The 17,482-nt window shown below is 44.3% G+C and overlaps 1 protein-coding gene across 2 annotated transcripts; it reads right to left on the minus strand.

The window, feature by feature from the left end:
* Positions 1-14,381: 14,381 nt before the first annotated feature.
* Positions 14,382-17,128, minus strand: PRR15 (proline rich 15). 2 transcript variants are annotated; one of them, XM_082045596.1, is made up of 2 exons: positions 17,055-17,128; positions 14,382-16,461 (listed from the first exon to the last, which is right to left on the minus strand). In XM_082045596.1, the coding sequence occupies exon 2, from the start codon at positions 16,450-16,452 to the stop codon at positions 16,090-16,092; it is 363 nt and encodes a 120-aa protein (XP_081901722.1). In that variant the 5' UTR covers positions 16,453-16,461; positions 17,055-17,128; the 3' UTR covers positions 14,382-16,089. The 2 variants fall into 2 exon arrangements, with proteins under 2 accessions (XP_081901722.1, XP_081901723.1); XM_082045597.1 differs by lacking the exon at positions 17,055-17,128 and adding an exon at positions 16,903-16,959.
* Positions 17,129-17,482: the final 354 nt, after the last annotated feature.

Genomic DNA, 17,482 nt, shown 5'->3' on the forward strand with positions numbered 1-17,482 from the left:
ATACAAACATGAGTTGATCACTAGCTAATTGAAGAAGCCATGATTTGTGGTTTGGGTACTGAACTTGAAAAGTAATGTAAAGGGACAATATTTTTAAGGAGGAGCTCAGCTTTTCTAAGAACTGCCAAAAGAGAGGCAGAATTCAGCATTTTAGCCAGCCCCACCAGCTCTGTGTCTGACAATGTTGCGTTCCAGGATTGTTTTCACTTGCCTTTTAATTCCCCTTAAAAATATCCCATCCATTTACTAGGAAGCCACGTTTCCCACCCGCTTTGCAAAGCTTGGCAGATCACAAGTAAGTTCTATGGCTGACCAGGACCAGCTTTACCTCTGTGCGCTCCTCCAGCTCTCCCTCCTTGCCCTTCCTTTGCATTCACTGTTTACATTCACAAGGCATTTCACTTGGGCACAGGGCTGCTTCCACTTTGTTTTTGTGGGTTTTTTATTTAAAGTGGAGCGATTCATTGTCTCCAACCACAAAGCCTGTTTGCTAAAGCATCTCCAGTTACTGAGTCTTTAGGTGAACCAAAACATCCACTTTCAGTAGCTTATAGCACAGGGCAGCAGCTTTGCCCCACTCAAATTGCCAGCCTCCAGCTTCCCTAAAATGCCATATTCTCTCTCCTCTTTCAAAAAGAGAGCATAAGCTGATCATTGAATAATGGCTTTGCTATTGCAAGTATGTAAACATAATCTACAGAGAATATTCTGGAGAAAAGAGTGATTTCTAAATCAGCACTTAACAAGTTCAGGAGGTGGCACTGCTGTGAGTCACGAGCTCATTGGAAATTCAGTGGCAGAAGTGGAGTTTGCCAACAGGAACGGGACTGTAAAGAGTGAAGTTCAGTTGAACACAACCACAGCTGCAAAAAAGGTGTCTTTTCCTGCAAAATACAGTATTCTACTGGACGGCCAGATATTCCTTCAGTAAATATTTGGTATTTTCTTAATTCAAAGTACAACATGTTGCAATAATGTGCAAATACACCACAGTGACGACATGGATATAAGAGAAACCTACCTTCGCAAAATTATTTTTTTTTCAGTGCCTTTTGCCAGGGGAAATTTCTTAAACCAGGTGAATTTTCTGCAGAGAAGTCTTCTCGTTCTAAAAAAGAGGTTTCTACAGTGTCTGCCTACTTCTTAGCCCTTAGCTAATTCATGTTTATAAAGCACTTTGAGTTCCTCAGCTAATTAATGTTTCTACACGAATGGGAAAATGGAATTGATATTTATTAAAAATAAACCACCATTTAGTCTGGATCTTGCTATAATCACAGAAAAACAAACAAACCAAAACAAAACAAACCCAAGAAACCAAAACCCCCCCAAACCCCAACAAACTTCTGCCCCACTCTTTCTAGAATACAGGTTCAGAATATTTAATTCATTCAGGTTTGCAATATTTTGTAAACTCTTAGTTCTTTGAAGTCATGTTTTATTTTCAGAGACTCAACAAAAACTGTGAACTCTAATGCATCTCAGATCTGCAGTTTAGGCACACCCTAATTTTTAAGATGGTATATATTAATGTATTGTTAAACCAGACCGATTGGTAGCAAGACCTTGATCTCAAAGCAACCATTTGACTTCAGCAGAGAAATAACCTTTTAAACTATCATAAGTTCTGGCGCCAAGATTCTGCCACGACCTGTGTTATGAAAACAATATAATCTGCAGCAATAAAACAGTACTGAGTTACTACTGATAGTCTGATGGAGCGCAGATAACGAGAACATCATGTCATTTTATAATAGCTCCCTGCAATATATTTACAAGAGAATGATAGATGGCTTGTATACTTTTTATGGTACTCACATAAGATAGCACGTATCTTCCAGCACTATCTGATGCATAAACTTCATTTCAGTATATTTACCTGTCAAACAATCAGATTTATGGTGCCCAAGCACGGTCACATTGGATCCGAGCAAAGGTCTGTCCAGGTCAGTAGCCGGGTTCTGCCATCAGTCAGTAGCAGATGTTTGGGGAAAGAGCGTAAAAATAAAGTGAGTGCACAATTTTCCTTCCCGCAGTGTGTCCTCACAGGCCCCAACAGTCTAGCTGGGGACTACTTGAGACAGAGTTTTAATCCTATCTTTGTATTTAGTAGGTTTTGATTAATTTTTTTCATCTGCAAATGTATTTGTTTCATTTTTTTTATCCTACTTACACTTTTTGTCTCCACTAAACCCTACACAAGGAGCTCCACAGCTTAATTCATTGGCTGTGAAGAATACTTCCCAATTGCTTTAAAGCAGCTTTCTCAGGCTTTTGCATAGAGGGAGAAAATTATGGCGTCCTGCCCCCATTTCTTTGCTGTTTGTGATTTTGTATAGCTTTGTTATGTCTTTTCTCTATGGGACTTTTTCCAAGCAAATCTGTCTAAACTCATCTTGAACAAAAACCTTTCTGAACCTATACTCATCTTTTTACCTTTTTCTATAGCTTTTCTAGCCCTACCATATTTCCCGTGAAATAAGGGCCAGAACTGCCTTCAACCAAATGTGGTCATATAATGAGCTTGCAGTTTTCAGTTTTGCTATCTGTTCCTTTACTGATAAATCTTAACATTTTATTTACCTTTCTGGACTACCATGGAGTACTGAGCTGGCACTTCTGCTGAAGGAGCCAACCTAAGTTTCAAGCTCTCTTTACCAAATAGTAATAACTTCTGGAGAGTTTTCCATTGTAAGTGTATAGAAAGGATTTTTTTTCCCCTGGATCCATTACTGTCCTGACTTTGACTTTCATCTGTCATTTTATTTGCCCAGTCTTGATATCTTAGTTTCAACTCTGACTCTCCTGAATAATCAATGATCTTGTCACCTCACCCTCCGCTGCCTTTTCACTGTGAGCCACTTCCTGAACTCAGAAAATTGACTGTTTAGTACCCTTTACATTTTTTTTTTCTCTTTTATTCATGAGAGGACTATTTCTCTTATCTAGTTTAATAATTTTTTCCCCAAGGAACACGGGAATCATTCCATTCAGATCTGGTTGCTGTGGAAGACAAAACTTTCTAGTTCAATGCCCTTTAATACATTCATAGCCTCAGTCATAACACTCAGAATTAAAAGGAATTGTCTTTCTTTAAACATAACAGGTTTGCATCCAAAAATCAAATACGTATAATTTAAAAATATATATGGTGATTGCTGCACACTCAACTTAAAGCATTGGTTTGGCCATATAGTCCCATGGTCCTGTGATGCCATAGTCTGAAAAATACAATACAACACTCAGCCTACATACCAAAAATCATCTGTCTTCCAACAGTATCAGGAAACCTAGATTTTTCTCCATATAAAACTTGGAGAATAAAAGTAGAAAATCCTCAGATCTGTTCTACTGTTGTTGAGGCCAGCAAGAATTGTTGTTATACTCCACTGAATATCTGATATCAACAGTACAATAAGAAGGATTTACTGTCCTTAGCAGCTTTTCTAAACTGGGAAATTAAATGTCCTTTCATCTACCAGCCACAGATCAGGATCAGCTTTAGTACATTACTACTTAAAATGCCAATATAGGATTTAATAGGCATTGAGTCATGCTCATAAGGTAAATAACAATAAACCACAGAATGAGTGTTGGCCCTGCCCCCAGTTTGTTATTGGCCTGTTTTCTCTGACCATACCAGATTAGACTGCTTGCCCATCAAAGAGCATAAAGCATGCATCAATACTGATGTCCAAACCTGTTTTATAATGGATGTCACTTCTGAAGGCATACATGCCATCACGTCTGGTTCCTTTCTGGCAGGTTATGCTGCTGCCTTTGTAACCAACACAGAGCACATAATGTCCTGCTCTTCAGCTCCTGGTCCTGCTGCTCCTCCAACCTTTCAGCTCTGGAACAATCTACAGTTCAAACTCAGCAGCATTTGCAGCACTCGGGGCAAATGCACAAAGAATGAACTGTATTCCTCACACTGGTCGGTGAGAGAAGAACTTTTTTCCTGCAGATTTCTGGCTCCCCCTTCCAGGTGCCCTCTGGGACACTTTCAGAAGCAGACCATCGATCGGGTATTGGTTATGTGCAGCACGCCATCTCTTTCTGTGGAGCTGGCAGTGGGGGACACATCCATTTATCAACTTTCCCAACCCAGCAAAGAACAGAGCTACTTAGCACATAAAAGAGTCAACTCCTCTCACATATGAAGATGGAAAATTAAAAAGCCCTAAGTAGATAATTCAGAATCTGGAGAGTTTGAGAGTAAAGGACCTTTCACCTATGCCTTAGCAGCTACGTACAGTCAGAGAGAGGACAGCAGCAACCAAACAACGTGAATGAAATTACCAGGGAAGGCGACAGAGCAGAGATTAGAAACTATCTTGGTGCCCACTAAGATTGCTCCAGGCCCAAGACAAAACAAGGCTGATATATTGAACTGGAGCCTTACAGCTCTCCCTTCACCGCTTTTGGCAGAGTGAACCATTTGTCCCTTGTAATGCCTTGAGAACCCAGACATACCCTTGCATAAGTGTTAAGAACATCAGATTAACTCTCCCTTCCCAAGAAACCTAATCAAATCACAGGCCTGGCTTACTCTTGATTTAGTTATACACAGTACTCTTAAATTTAAGCTAAATTAAACTATTCCTATAGCCTGTTATTAGTTGTGGATAGGAGACAGCTTTAGGAAACTTGTGAAAGCTGTGTCGTTAGCCAGGTCAACAGCATCAACGGGAAGCCCTGCAAACACACACAGAAAAACATTTACACCCCTGTTCCTAATGACTAAAGCTTTAGGATATTTATGTTAAACATAATTAAAACCTCTTGGAATCCCATGGTTGTATTTTCCCTTGAAGTACCAATCTGCAATTTCAGCAGGACCCCGGAGGGCAGAGTGAGTGTTAAGACTGATGCATCAAAGAGCAAAAGCTTTAAGTGTTATGGAAAGCATAAATTCTCCAAACAGGATCACTCCTGACAGAGAATCAGAGTCAATAACAACAGCTATTGTCAGCGCCCAACAAATAAAGCTTGTACGCTGCATGTTTTCAAACTGATAAGAGGGTGAGGAAAAAAAAAAACAAACTTGTGTGAGCAGTAGATTGAGCCTGGAATTCACAATTCATACAAGTTAAAATCTCAGAAGTTACTAAAAGTTGGTTGTCTGACCTCCTTGCCTGAAGCTGGTGAGGCAACTTGCAATAGCTCCCGCTCTAGAGGAACTTGTAGTTCCCTTAAAAGAACCAACCAACCAACCAAAAAAAAAACAACTTGCAATTTTTTTCTTTTTTAAAAACAGATTGTGAAATACCTATGACAAAAGAAGTATTTTTAGTGATTTTTTTCCCTGGGGCTTATTATGGTGGTGTAAAAAGACAGCTAGTCTCTACAGGATTGAGGCTGTCGCTGAAGAACATAAACAGAAATTATAAGGAGCTGCTATGTGCCAGCTCAAGAAATGATCAATGTTAAGCATTTTTACATATATTAAAAAGTGGCTACGCAATGGCCAGTCTTAGCTGGATCTGTACAGGTAAAATTCTCACTCTTCTTGCAGATTAAACTTTGACCAGGTCACTCCAGAAAATCTCAAGGTTACACCATAACTGATAGAAAAACTACTTCCCCTGGTAGGTAAGTTTAAAATCTGAAGAGTCACTACAAAGTATGGGAGTGTTAATGGCTGATATCTACTGCAAAAAGAAAGCTCCTGGAGCTGACAGATTTGGGTGTCTCTGTTGGGAAGGACGCTGAGGATGCGAGTTCCTCCCAAAGGATGTGGGTGAAAAGCTTTTCACATCAGCCCCTCCCTACAGCAGGAAGGACGTTGTCTATTGCTGTGTAATTGTGAATATTTTATTGTTTGAACATTGGACAGTTTAACTGCTATAAAAGTCAGTGTGTCATGTCACTCTACATGTACCTGGAGCTGGTTTGTGGGTGGTTTTTTTTTTCTTCTGTCAGATATTGAATATGATAAAGCACTTTAAATAATTTTAAAGATACTTCAAGAGTACAGCCACATTTAGATAAAATATAGCAAAGATCTAGCTTGTTCTAGCAGTTGCAAAAGGTGCCTGGTAGGTTTGATCCATGGAGAAATCAGCACTGAGAAATGCAGACCTTACTGTTGTTTTGTGTAAATGGTCCTTGTTCTGGTGAAAATAAAATGCATGACTTGTGGCCTACTAGCACAGCCCAGATTCAATAAGGAGCTTTGGGTTTTGGACTCTGTTTTAGGCTGGGACTCCTCAAAGCTCAGGTGCTCAGCTCAGGTGGAAATCCTGGGGACAGGAATGAGTTTTTCGTGCTCTCCCTTCCTGCTGGGACATGCTTCACAAAGGGACATTCCAGAGCCCAGAATCCCCTCCTGAGCACAGATGCCAGGACCATTTCTTGCACCAAAGTGCATAGGGCTTGCTTTTACTTTTTCATAACAAGAGATACAAATTTTTACCAGGTCAGACCAAATGTCCATCCAGTAGAGTACCCTCTGACAGCAACTGACAGCAAATACTCCCTTTCCTCATCTCCTGAACAAGACTAACACGAGGTATTTCCTCTGCTATGCTCTCCCACTTCTGACAAGAGATCAAGGCTTCCTGGTTGAGAAATTCCCATTGGGAGGTTATAACCCCATCTTTGTGTTAATGGTTCTCCATGGATGTCTCTCACTGGAATCTGCCTAATAGTTTTTGAGCCCTATCAACAGCATTGAGATACCTAGTCTGACATTTAAAGCACTTGCCAAGGAAGGTGGCTACCTCAATTGTGTTTCCCTCTTGCCTCCAGGGACTCAAAACTGCTTCTGCCAGGAGAGTTACCTGGGGCTGCAAATCTTCCCAGTCTATTGCACGGGCAGGTTTCTCTAACTACCTGATAGTGCAAGGTATCTTCATCCTCAGGCAAATTTTTAATAGCCTCTGGGCAGATTCAGAGTGAAGATTAAGAGCATAGAGTAATGGAGCAGCTGTCCAAAGCAGAGAGCAATTAGCTGGCCTAATCGTCAACCACCACAAGCAAGACTGATCAAAATGGCACAGTGATGATACATTACCATCAGCACAAAAACGAACTGTCAACGTGCCTTTCTGAAACCAATTATGTGTGTGAAAAGTCCGCACATTTCCTACACATTGGGATCTGATCCATTAGCAAGGATAATGAGTGTAAGGTTTAAGGCCCCTCAGAACATGCACAGCTTCCTGCTGCAGTGAAAGGGCACTGAGATCAGTCCCCTGTAGTCAGCTGCATCTTCAGATAAAATCCTGCAACTCTCATTCACAAGAATTTAATGGGTGTGTTTGTTAACAGATATGGACCTTAGACATGGGGATCCCTCCCCATAAGTTTACCTTTATAGTGTAAAAATGGCTCTTCTCCAAGGTCTTTCTTTAGTCAAGACTTCAGCGAACCACACCCCTTCTCAAATCTGTCAGACATATTCAAATGATATTACTACACTACTTAAAGGCAGATGAAAGCAGGTGGGAGAACTGAAACAGCAACAGGAACACAGCTCCCACAAGAAGCTTTGATTTGGCAAAGAAGAGTCATTAAGACAGGCCCCTCCAGGATCCCTGTGGCATTAACTCCTCCAGTAGTAGCTTTTGCTTTCCATTTTGCTGGTTGAGCAAGCCCTGTTTCCTCTCGAGGGACTACCAAGGTGTTCTGGGAGACGTGTGATGGACTCAGAGCCTTCTCAGGTACAGTGCCACCGAGGAGTCACGCAGGGTCAGGGACACTCCAGCCGATGCTACAACCCCCAAGCATGACAGGAAGGACAACATTTTCAAAATGCTTCTGGCATGTAATAGCCTATGTTGATTTGCACAGGTCCACGCCTAAATGCAAATCCTTCACACATACTGACAGGTGGCATCTTATGTGCAGATGCCAAAGGCTGGGTGTCACATACATCCTGAAAATACCCCATTTGCGAGTGCACACTGGGTGTTTGCATGCATATGTACCCAATCTCAAGAAGCCAAATTTGTAACGCCATTTTTGCCTCTCCCCAAAGATCAGACACTGATTGGTATCGTTTCTAAAAACTGTTACAGAGCATGCAAATGGTAAAATCATAGAATCATAAAATAGTTTGGGTTGGAAGGGGCCTTCAAAGGTCATCTAGTCCAACCTCCCTGCACTGAGCAAGGACATCTTCACTAGATCAGGCTGCTCAGAGCCCCGTCCAGCCTGCCCTTGAATGTCTCCAGGGATGGGGCACCTACCACCTCTCTGGGCAACCTGTTGAATGTTTCACTACCCTTAGCGTAAAGAATTTCTTCCTCATGTCTGGCCTGAATCTCCTCTCCTTTGGTTTATAACCATCACCCCTTGTCCTGTCCTAACAGGCCCTGCAAAAAAGTCTGTCCCCATCTTTCTTATAGGCCCCTTTAAGGTACTGAAAGGCCACAATAAGGTGTCCCTGGAGCCTTCTCTTCTCCAGGCTGAACAGCTCGAACTCTCTCAGCCTGTCCTCACAGCAGAGGTGTTCCAGCCCTCCGACCATTTTGGGGCTTCCTCTGGCCCCTCTCCAACAGGTCCATGTTTTTCCTGTACTGAGGGCTCCAGAGCTGGACACAGGACTCCAGGTGGGGTCTCACCAGGGCAGAGTAGAGGGGCAGAATCACCTCCCTCGACGTGCTGACCATGCTCCTTTTGAGGCAGCTCAAGATACAGTTGGCCTTCTGAGCTGCAAGAAAGGACCAGCAAAGCCCTGGCAAGTGACCTTTCCCCAGCCTTGGGAACGAGCTGTGGATCTTTACATTAATGGCTCAGATCCAAAAGCGAGTTTAAATTCTGTTGCTGGTTAGTGCTCTGGGTTGCACGGTTTGGAAAGGTGTCGTATGACTGCTGTTTGACATAGGCATTTGTTGAAGCAAACATTTAAAAAAAAAGAGCTTGAATAGCTCTTAATTAACTGGGTTTGTATTGTGCTGGGTGAGGGTGTGCCCCATCCTGGCTGGCAAAGCCAAACAGGTAAAGGACAAAACAATAACTAACACTAAAATGCCAGGAGGGAGGCAGGCAGGGGGGCTCTGCACACCTCAGGGTTTAAAACTATCTTCGAGCTTTGGTCTCGTTCTCCAGACCAGACAAAAAGCTTGAGAGAAGATTTCATTGGGGTTTATAAAGAAGCTGTTTAGCAGTTAAAGCTGATCTACAGGCAGAGGACAAAAGAACAATGGCTCTGCGAAATGCTACACTGAGAGGCTCTGTAAGGAATAATTTTGAGTCAAGACTGGAAAAGATCAAATAGCAGCTGAAAAGCAAGAATATATCAGGGAGTAGGGGAGAAAGAATTTATACTGCTTCAGCACAAATAACTGAAAATGCAGAATAAAAAAAATACATATGTTATTAAGCAGCTCTTTTGCATTGTTAACTCTATTTGCCTTGGTAAATAAACCAGAAATGTACCTTTTTAACTTCCTAATCTCAGTACAATTTTGATAGGCTTGTGCAGCTATGCTCCCTCTTCTAAGAGGTTTTACTGAAGCTTAGATCAACAAACGTACTAAGGCACCATTGAAGCAAGTGGAATCAGACACCTCAATGCTTTTGTCAGTACGACCCTTTGACCACACTGGAAAATTGCAGCTGCACGAGGGTTGATACACACTCACACAGCCTGTTTAAATACGCATCTTAGGTTGTAAATGAATTGTTTTTCCTATGAGTATAAGTGGGATGTCACTGCCACAAATACAACTACAATCCCGCCCCTGCCTGTCTCTGCAGTTCTCGTTAAAGCCGCAGCCACAGTTTGCAATGCACAGCATCAATAACAGTCCTGGAGATAGCTGTGCAATGACGGGTAGGTTTAAGTGATGTTATAACTCCGACATGCCCAAGGTTTGCTCTCAGGGATCTAAAACTTCAGAAAGCCCACTTGAACCTCTTGCCACCACTTCTTACAGCTTGGTTTTCTTAGGCAGTTTCAACATAGCCTGATTGCTGGTCTCAGACTAGATGTGTCATTCTGTTCAGGTACTTACTTACAAGCTCTACTTTACCCCAACATCTTGAATTTTGTTTATTTAAAGTAGGGATAAGGCATGCTTTTGTTTGTTTGTTTGTTTTCAGGAAGATGAAAGGATCAGTCTTCAGTGGTTAGCCCTCCTCTCCAGAATGCTCCACAACTGCAAGGTATTGTTATTAATTTGAGTTTAGGTGTAGGCGCAGGTCATAAGGCTATCTTCGAATTTTGTGGAAACATTTTGCAGGGGACAAGCCCAACCAAATCTCTGCTTCAGCGCAAAAAAAAAAAAAAAAGAAAACCAATAAATAAATCCAGAGAGGTAACATATAGTGATTACTCATCTAAAAAAGTAACCATATTACAAATTATTAGAGTAGAAAAATAAAAACATATGAATTAAGGAAGAATAGCTGTCTATAACAATAACAGATAATATTTTAGGTGCTTCAACTGATCATTTAAAATGGGACCTCAGCTTTCCAAAGCTGCTTTCAATTGTGGTCAGCAACATTTGCAGTCCTATTGTGATTCCACACTTTCTCACCATTTTCCATTTCAGATGCAAGTCAGCAGATGTTATTTAACACCTGTGATAGCTAATATATTACCTAGAGGCATTTTCATATCTACTGTTAGCTAGCTGAGAACTGAGCCAGGAACAACCCATAGCTTCCTGGCCTTGCAGGAAGAATTAAACCAGCTTTAAATGCCCACTGTAATGTCTAATAATGTCTAATGTCTGTCTCTTCCTCAAGAAAAAGCCATTGCAAAATGCTGTCCGTGTATATTATGTATGTCTGCCTATTTCATAAATTCTACTTGTCTAGCTGCTTTAGGGCCCAGCAAAGAGACTGCTACAGCATTGGTATGCCAAGAAAAGAAACCCAAAATAGAGAAGCCAGAATTTTTTTTCCCTTCCTCCTCCTCACGGAGGCCTGAGCTACAGCATTTCTAGGAAGTACTGTTGGCAGGATTTCTCTTTAAAGTTTACACCATGTTCCTAGTCCTGAACCCAACAATGTTAAACAGGGCAGGTAAACCAACTCTGATTTTTGGAAACTCGTGTCACTGAAAGCACATGCCAAGATAAACACAACCAAGGATGTGCAGACCAAGAGGCTCCTTCCTTCTGTTTCTCAGGTAGTTGTATTTCAGAATCAAGACTTAGGCTCAGTTCTGCTCCTGTTCATGAAATTGAATGGGAATGTGCCCAGAAGCACATGCAGAAATAGATCTCTTATAGTTTTTCCTTTGGCCACTGAAGTGCTGCCTACCCTCCTGTCACCGAGCACTTCTTGTGAGACCAGTGAACAGTTTATCTGCTCAAACATTTACAGGCTGAGGATAAAAGAAAGACTTGGAAAGCAAAATGAACTGAAGTCAGCAAGGAAAATAATAAAGTGAGCCACCGAAGTCCAAGTGGACAGTGCCTCAAGTTTTTCATTTCAACAGACACACATTGCTATGGTTCTTATTTTCAGTAATGCAGAGGATCATGCTTTTTACCTCCTTAGGGTAAAAGGAATCACCACAATAAACCTTAACCTTGGATCAGAGGAAAGACCTGAGGCATTATAAACAGGCAGCAGAAAATTCATGGCACATAAAGGCTTGAGGCTGAGGGTCAAACCTACTTCACACATCCCAAACCATCTGACAGCCTGGTAAGTAATACCCTGAAAAAAACATTCTAACTCATTTTCACTCACATGAAACATGACGTCTAGATCTGAGTAAATTTTTCATTTAAAATCATGCCTTACAGCTATCGTGGAAAGCTGTTTGCTATCCCCCAAACACGTATTATCTGATGTTATGTTGCTTTATCTAGATAAAATGGGGAGTAAATCAAATTCGTAAGCTGCAGCTGCTAATCAGTGTTGAAGACTACATCCAAATATTGTTTCTTAGAGCTTTTTGTGAATTTCAGATATGTCATTAAGGATAAAACAGATTAAGAGAAAATACTTCACTACTTCTGTTGTCTATGAAATTGAACAACTTTATCCCTTTTGTTTTATTCTGAAATGAAAAATCACAGCCAGGTCTCCCATCTTATTTACAATAAACTAGTGATGAAGGGGAAAGGTTTGTTTTTCAAAATGGTGTAATTATATGGTCTCAAATATCATTCTATAACCAAACTTTTCTCTTACCCCAGCTTTTAAAAGACATCTTAGAAAATACCAGGTTTGGGTTTCTTTCTTTTGCCCTACCAGATAGGATCCTGAAAGGCAGCAAAATGAACTTCCAGTTTCTACCTGCACTTGAAACAGCTTTTCTTCCAATCAGATATCAGATGTTTGATGAAGCTAAATTAAACACAGGCTTTAACATGAAGCATCCAAATGCACTGGCCAGGCCAAGGCTGGGAGTTCTGTCCTTCAGATTTTAGCCCTTGTATGAGGTTATCTTGTTAATGGACAAGAGACTTGATATTTCAAATACAAAATTATCATTGGTTGCATTACAGTGAAGACAGAACTTCAAAAACAAAACAACAGAGAAGACCCCTCTCCCCCACCCCAAATAGTCACATCCCCTCTCCATTCTTTCAGTTCAGTTTAAGTCATAACCTGACATAACATCTGAGGCTTTCAAGGCATTTATTCCAGTGTTTCCAATTTAGGATCATTTTCTGCAGGTGCTCCCTATAATCTTTGTTGAGGTCCAGACTGACCAGCCTACAATAGCAGCAAATGATTCACCAGGCAGCTAGTCAGAGATTTATTTATAGTTTGGGCAAGAGCAGGAATAAGCAGGCATATACTTTGCAAGTTTATTTGAAAAGTTAACTCTATTTACTAAATATTTTTTTTTTGCCCCAAACCTGCAACCCTTAATAGTGTCTGGAATAATATTAAGAAAATTGCACAACTGACATAGTTGAGGTTGAACCTCATCTGCTTATTTCCATTTATTTTGTCAATATGACCATGCTTGCTTTTAAAAACAAACAGCAACTACCTTCTCAGCCACCTTATTCCCTGAACTTACTTTCTGGCGCATGATCTTTATAAAGGAGACGAGGAAGATACCTATATTAAGAATGCCAACAGCCGTTTAATAATTCAATGCACAGAAATGTGCTATTGTTATAACTGAGCAAGTATTCTCCAATACAAAAGGTTGAATTTTCTCTGCTTAAAAAAAAAAAAAAATCAGATGCTCCATAAAATGCCATATTTTTCTGTATCAGCTTAGTTCATTTACATGTGTATACATTACTTAAAGCTTTATCTGATGCTCAGACTGAGAAACAGGAGGGCTATTTCTGCTCTGCAAGTTGATTACGGCCAACAGGGCTTCTCCTCGCTGTGGTACCCAGGCCAGCACTAACCTAGAGATATTCCTGCATGGCCCTTGCACAGAGGGCGGGGAAAATGAGACGAGGCAGGCAGCCCATTTTCTCATGGATCTAGTTTTTCAGCGGCTGCTATCAAATTCATTGAAGCAAGGATTTGACTGAGCAGGAAGATAGAATTACGTCTCCTTCCCACAGCTCAAGGTCAGGATAAAGATGGAGGATGGCTGCAAGCGAGTCATTTTATGTGCATTTATTGACTTTGTATTCTGACCAAATTTCCAAGCTGAAAGTATCATACACAAGGATTAAGACATGGCTAATATTTAGTCACATATTAACCAGTATTGATATTGAATCTTAACAGCAGCATCTGAACAGCACACCAGACTTCTCAGGTAAAATCCAAATTGGTAGATATCTTGTGTCTAGGTAAAAACTTGTAGCTAATAAGCCTGAGACATTTCCAAAGAGCAGAAAGAAGTTCACTGTAGAAAGAGGTAGGTTGGAGTACAGAAGAGAGGAAACTGTATTTGCACAACAGTGTAAGGATTAGAACTGCAGAAAAGCATCTGTGTACTTGGGCTTCTGGGTAGTTCAGAGGACGTGACCCTCACAGGGCTCACACCAAACCAGACGCAGGAGTGAGAAACACACCAGTGCAATATCTGTTCACTTCTTCCATTTTGGACACACACGTACAAAAGAGGTTCTTTGGGCCCTAGAATACATAAATACAGGCAGATTTTTTTTTTTTTTTTTTTTTTTTTTTTTTTGCCTGTGATAAATAGAAACATATTGCCTTTGAAAGGTAGTATAACAACTCTGGCAGCAGAGCCAATCTATTCTGCCTCCCTTCCCCCCACCCCAGGCTAACTGTAGCTTCTTCATCTATTTCTCCATTCCCAGCTTTTAAACTTTCCTCATTCTCGCTCACACCCCTTTATCTGAGTCTGGGTTTGCTCCAATTGCTTCCTCTCAACAGAAGGATTCCAGATGCCCTTTGACTGAAGAGGTTCCACAAAAGAGAAGTATCTCCAAGAAGAAACTTTCAAGAGGTGCCCCCATAGCCCCCCAGCTCTTTGCTCGGTCAACATGTAGTCATGAACATAAAAAGGCCATTCAAAACCAGTACCTTGTCATTTTACTAAATGAAATTAAAAAAAACACGTTTGCATATTGGGTGGTAAAAAGGTTTTATGGAAATAGATTTGATGCTACAGTCCCTTTGCCCTTGGGTTTCAGAGTCTGAAGAAGCAGCTGAGTGAAGGGCTGGTAAGCACCGAAGTCAGCTAGGTTGTCCAGGTTTATCGCTCAGGAGCTTTCAAAGTTCATTATATGTTATTACACACACTGAATCATGGGGCACTTGCCCAGCATCTACTGCTTCATTTTAGTGATCATCAGTGACTGGTTTAATCCTTATTTTCACCTGGAACTCAGCTCTTATTTCCTTTCAGGTGACTTTTTAATTTTAATTGACCTTAAATCATTAGTTACAACCAACAAAATCATAACTTGACTGCTAGGAAATAATTTTCAGTCCCTGTCACTGTAATATCTCATGTTCAGAAAAAGTCTAAAACCATTTTAACAATATAAAGTGTACTGTGAATGCATTTAAAATAAATAAATCAGCTGTTGCTACATCACCTACTATCAAGAAATATATAATTGCTGAGTGTTTTTAGCAAAGTTTGCTCTGTAAGGCACAACACCAGTACAAATCTGGCTTACGGTTTACTATGTCCAAAAATCCAGCTGTTAGAGGGAGCAGACAGCTGCCTGAGTTAAAACACAGTATCTTGCTGTCAAAAGAAATCCTGGGAATCTTTAATCTTGCTTCACAAGCTTTGGACACAGTAAACAGTGAAGAACATTTCCAGTGGTGCCCAAACCTATTTCCACATTAGGAGCACAACCCTGTCGGTGCTCTCCAGGGCTGGCGTCGTCTCCCAAAAGAGTTTTTACATTTTATCACACCATTTTTTCATTGGAGCTTCACTATGCCAATTATCGCCAATTATGCAAAAATCATGTGTTCCCTGGGTAAACAGCATGAATTGCCAGACAACAACCAGCCACCCTCTGTAAAAGACCTAGGGTAAACCGGCCTCTGAAACACCTGCTGATCAGTACACAGTGAGAAGAGGGAGAAAACCAGCACAGTCCTGCCTTTTGCACATTAAATACAAAGTGATGTGGGGCACAGGCGAATGCAGGCACCTGCCCCTCACAACACCTCTCTTTTGACCCCTGAAGGGGAAGGAGGATGGGTTCACGGCATGCATGCCAAATGCAGGGCAGAAGCACGACAGCTCGGGAGCTTCAGCACTGCCAGAGGTCCCCAGCCCTCAAATGAGATAAGAGCACTTTGTTCCCCCCTTCCTTCGATAAGGCAGCGTGTGAAATGAGAGCAGCAAAACACCCCCTAAGCTGGAGAGCCGAGGGGAGCTGGGTCACGGGCCTGAGCAGTGAGCACATTGGCTCCCGGGAAAGGTACAGAGACCCCAGCCTGGGCCCTGAGATAGCACCTCTGAGTCCGCTCACCACAGCACGGGGAGTGGGGTGTTTATTGGTGTCATTTCGTTAAGACAATCACATCGTCCCATCATCTGGGAGTTTGGTCTTGGCGGTGTTCATCTAAGACAGCACGCGATTCCCTCGTCTGGCAGAGGTGCCGGGCTCCCCACAGTGTCCGGTCAGGGCTGGGGAGGCTGCTGTCATGCACCTCCGTGTTGCCCACGGCGCCAAGCGAGGCCAACTCCAGCTGTGGGGCTGCCGCAGGCTCCGGCCACCCCTCCAGCGGCGGCTCCTGGGGCGAAGTCCTCCTGGGCTACTTGCCCCCTTCGGCGGTGCGGCCCGGGGCACCGCCGCCGTCGAAGACCTCGGGGCCGTCGGCCAGCAGCGAGGTCCGCACCTTCCGCCTCTCCTTGAAGCGGCCCGAGTGGGAGATGCGGAGGCTCCGGCGGTTGCCGCCACCCGCGGCCTCGCCGCTGTCCGAGTGGGGCGGCTGCTCCTCCCGGCCGCCGGAGCTGTGGGGGGCGGCGGGGACCTCGTTGGCAGCGGCGGGGGGCGGCGGAGGGGCCGCCGCTTCCTTGTGCTTCTTCTTGCTGGTCAGCGACTTCCACCAGGTCGCCGCGGCGCTGCCCTTGACGCCGGCGGGGGGGGCGGCGGTGGCCGCGGCGCTGTCCGCCATCTCGGGCTCCTGCGGGGGGAAAGAGAGCGGGAGCGGGCTGGCAGCCGGGCTGGCAGCCGGGCACACCGCCACCCCGCCCGCCGGGACTCCCCTCCGCTCGGAAAGGCGCTGGGTGCAGCGGAAGGCGGCGGGGACGCCTCTTTCCCAGCACGGGGGAGTCGGGCAATCCCCCACCACGGGCAGCGCTGGGGGAGCTCTGCCCGTCACCCCGGGAGCTGCTGGGTAGGGAAGGTCAGCTCTTGCCCAGGCAGCCGGGTGGCGCGGGCGGGAGGATTTTGCGCTTTGCCCCTGGCTGAGCCCCGGTGAGAGGCTCTGAAGCGCCATCCCGCCTTCCCATGCGCGGTTGCGGAGAGAGTCACAGGTAAATACAGCCCCGGAGCTGAGCCGCGGGATCCGCTCCCTGCACTCGCCACCCCCCGAGCCCCAGATGCCCACCCCGAGGCCCCGTACCTTGGGGCTTCTGCGTCCCCGTGGGACGGGGCCGGGAGCCCGGGTACCTCCTGGGTGCTGCTGCGATGGGGCGCAGCTCCCTCCCTGCTTCCCTCCCCGCTTCCCTCCCCTCGCCGGCTCCCGGCGCAACAGGTACGGGAGGCCACACTGACCTGCGGGCGCTCGCCCGCCCGCGGCGGGAGCGCTCTCCTTCTCCCACGGGGAAGCGCGGCCGCTCCTCCCTCGACACGCCGCGGGAGGGAAGGAAAGAGGGAGGGAAGGAGGGCAGGAGGGAAGAGGCCGGCGGGGAGCGGCCGGGCGCTGTGCGGCGGCGGCAGGTGGCGGCCAGCCCCGCGGCTCGCCCCCGTGGGCGGAGCGGCGGCCCGGCCGGCCCCGGGGCCGGGACGGCTCCCGCTCACCTGCCCACGGTGTGGAGGTGGAGGTCGGTGTCCCCGTGAAGGGACACCCGGCGGTGGCGGGGCAGGAGGAGGAGCCTTAGAGCAGTAAGGCAGCACCCCGAGCGCATAATGAAATCCAGGGCTGCCGACGGTGGATGCGGTGTTGTCGGCGTGCATGGCTGAAACTGTGAGGCGTTTTGTTT

This window comes from Streptopelia decaocto (genome assembly GCF_964273445.1).
Source record: "Streptopelia decaocto genome assembly, chromosome: 2".
Classification (NCBI taxonomy): Eukaryota; Metazoa; Chordata; class Aves; order Columbiformes; family Columbidae; genus Streptopelia; species Streptopelia decaocto.

Coding starts and splice junctions, on each gene's coding strand:
- PRR15 (XM_082045596.1), bottom strand. CDS start 16,452: ATGGCGGACAGCGCCGCGGCCACCGCCGCCCCCCCCGCCGGCGTCAAG.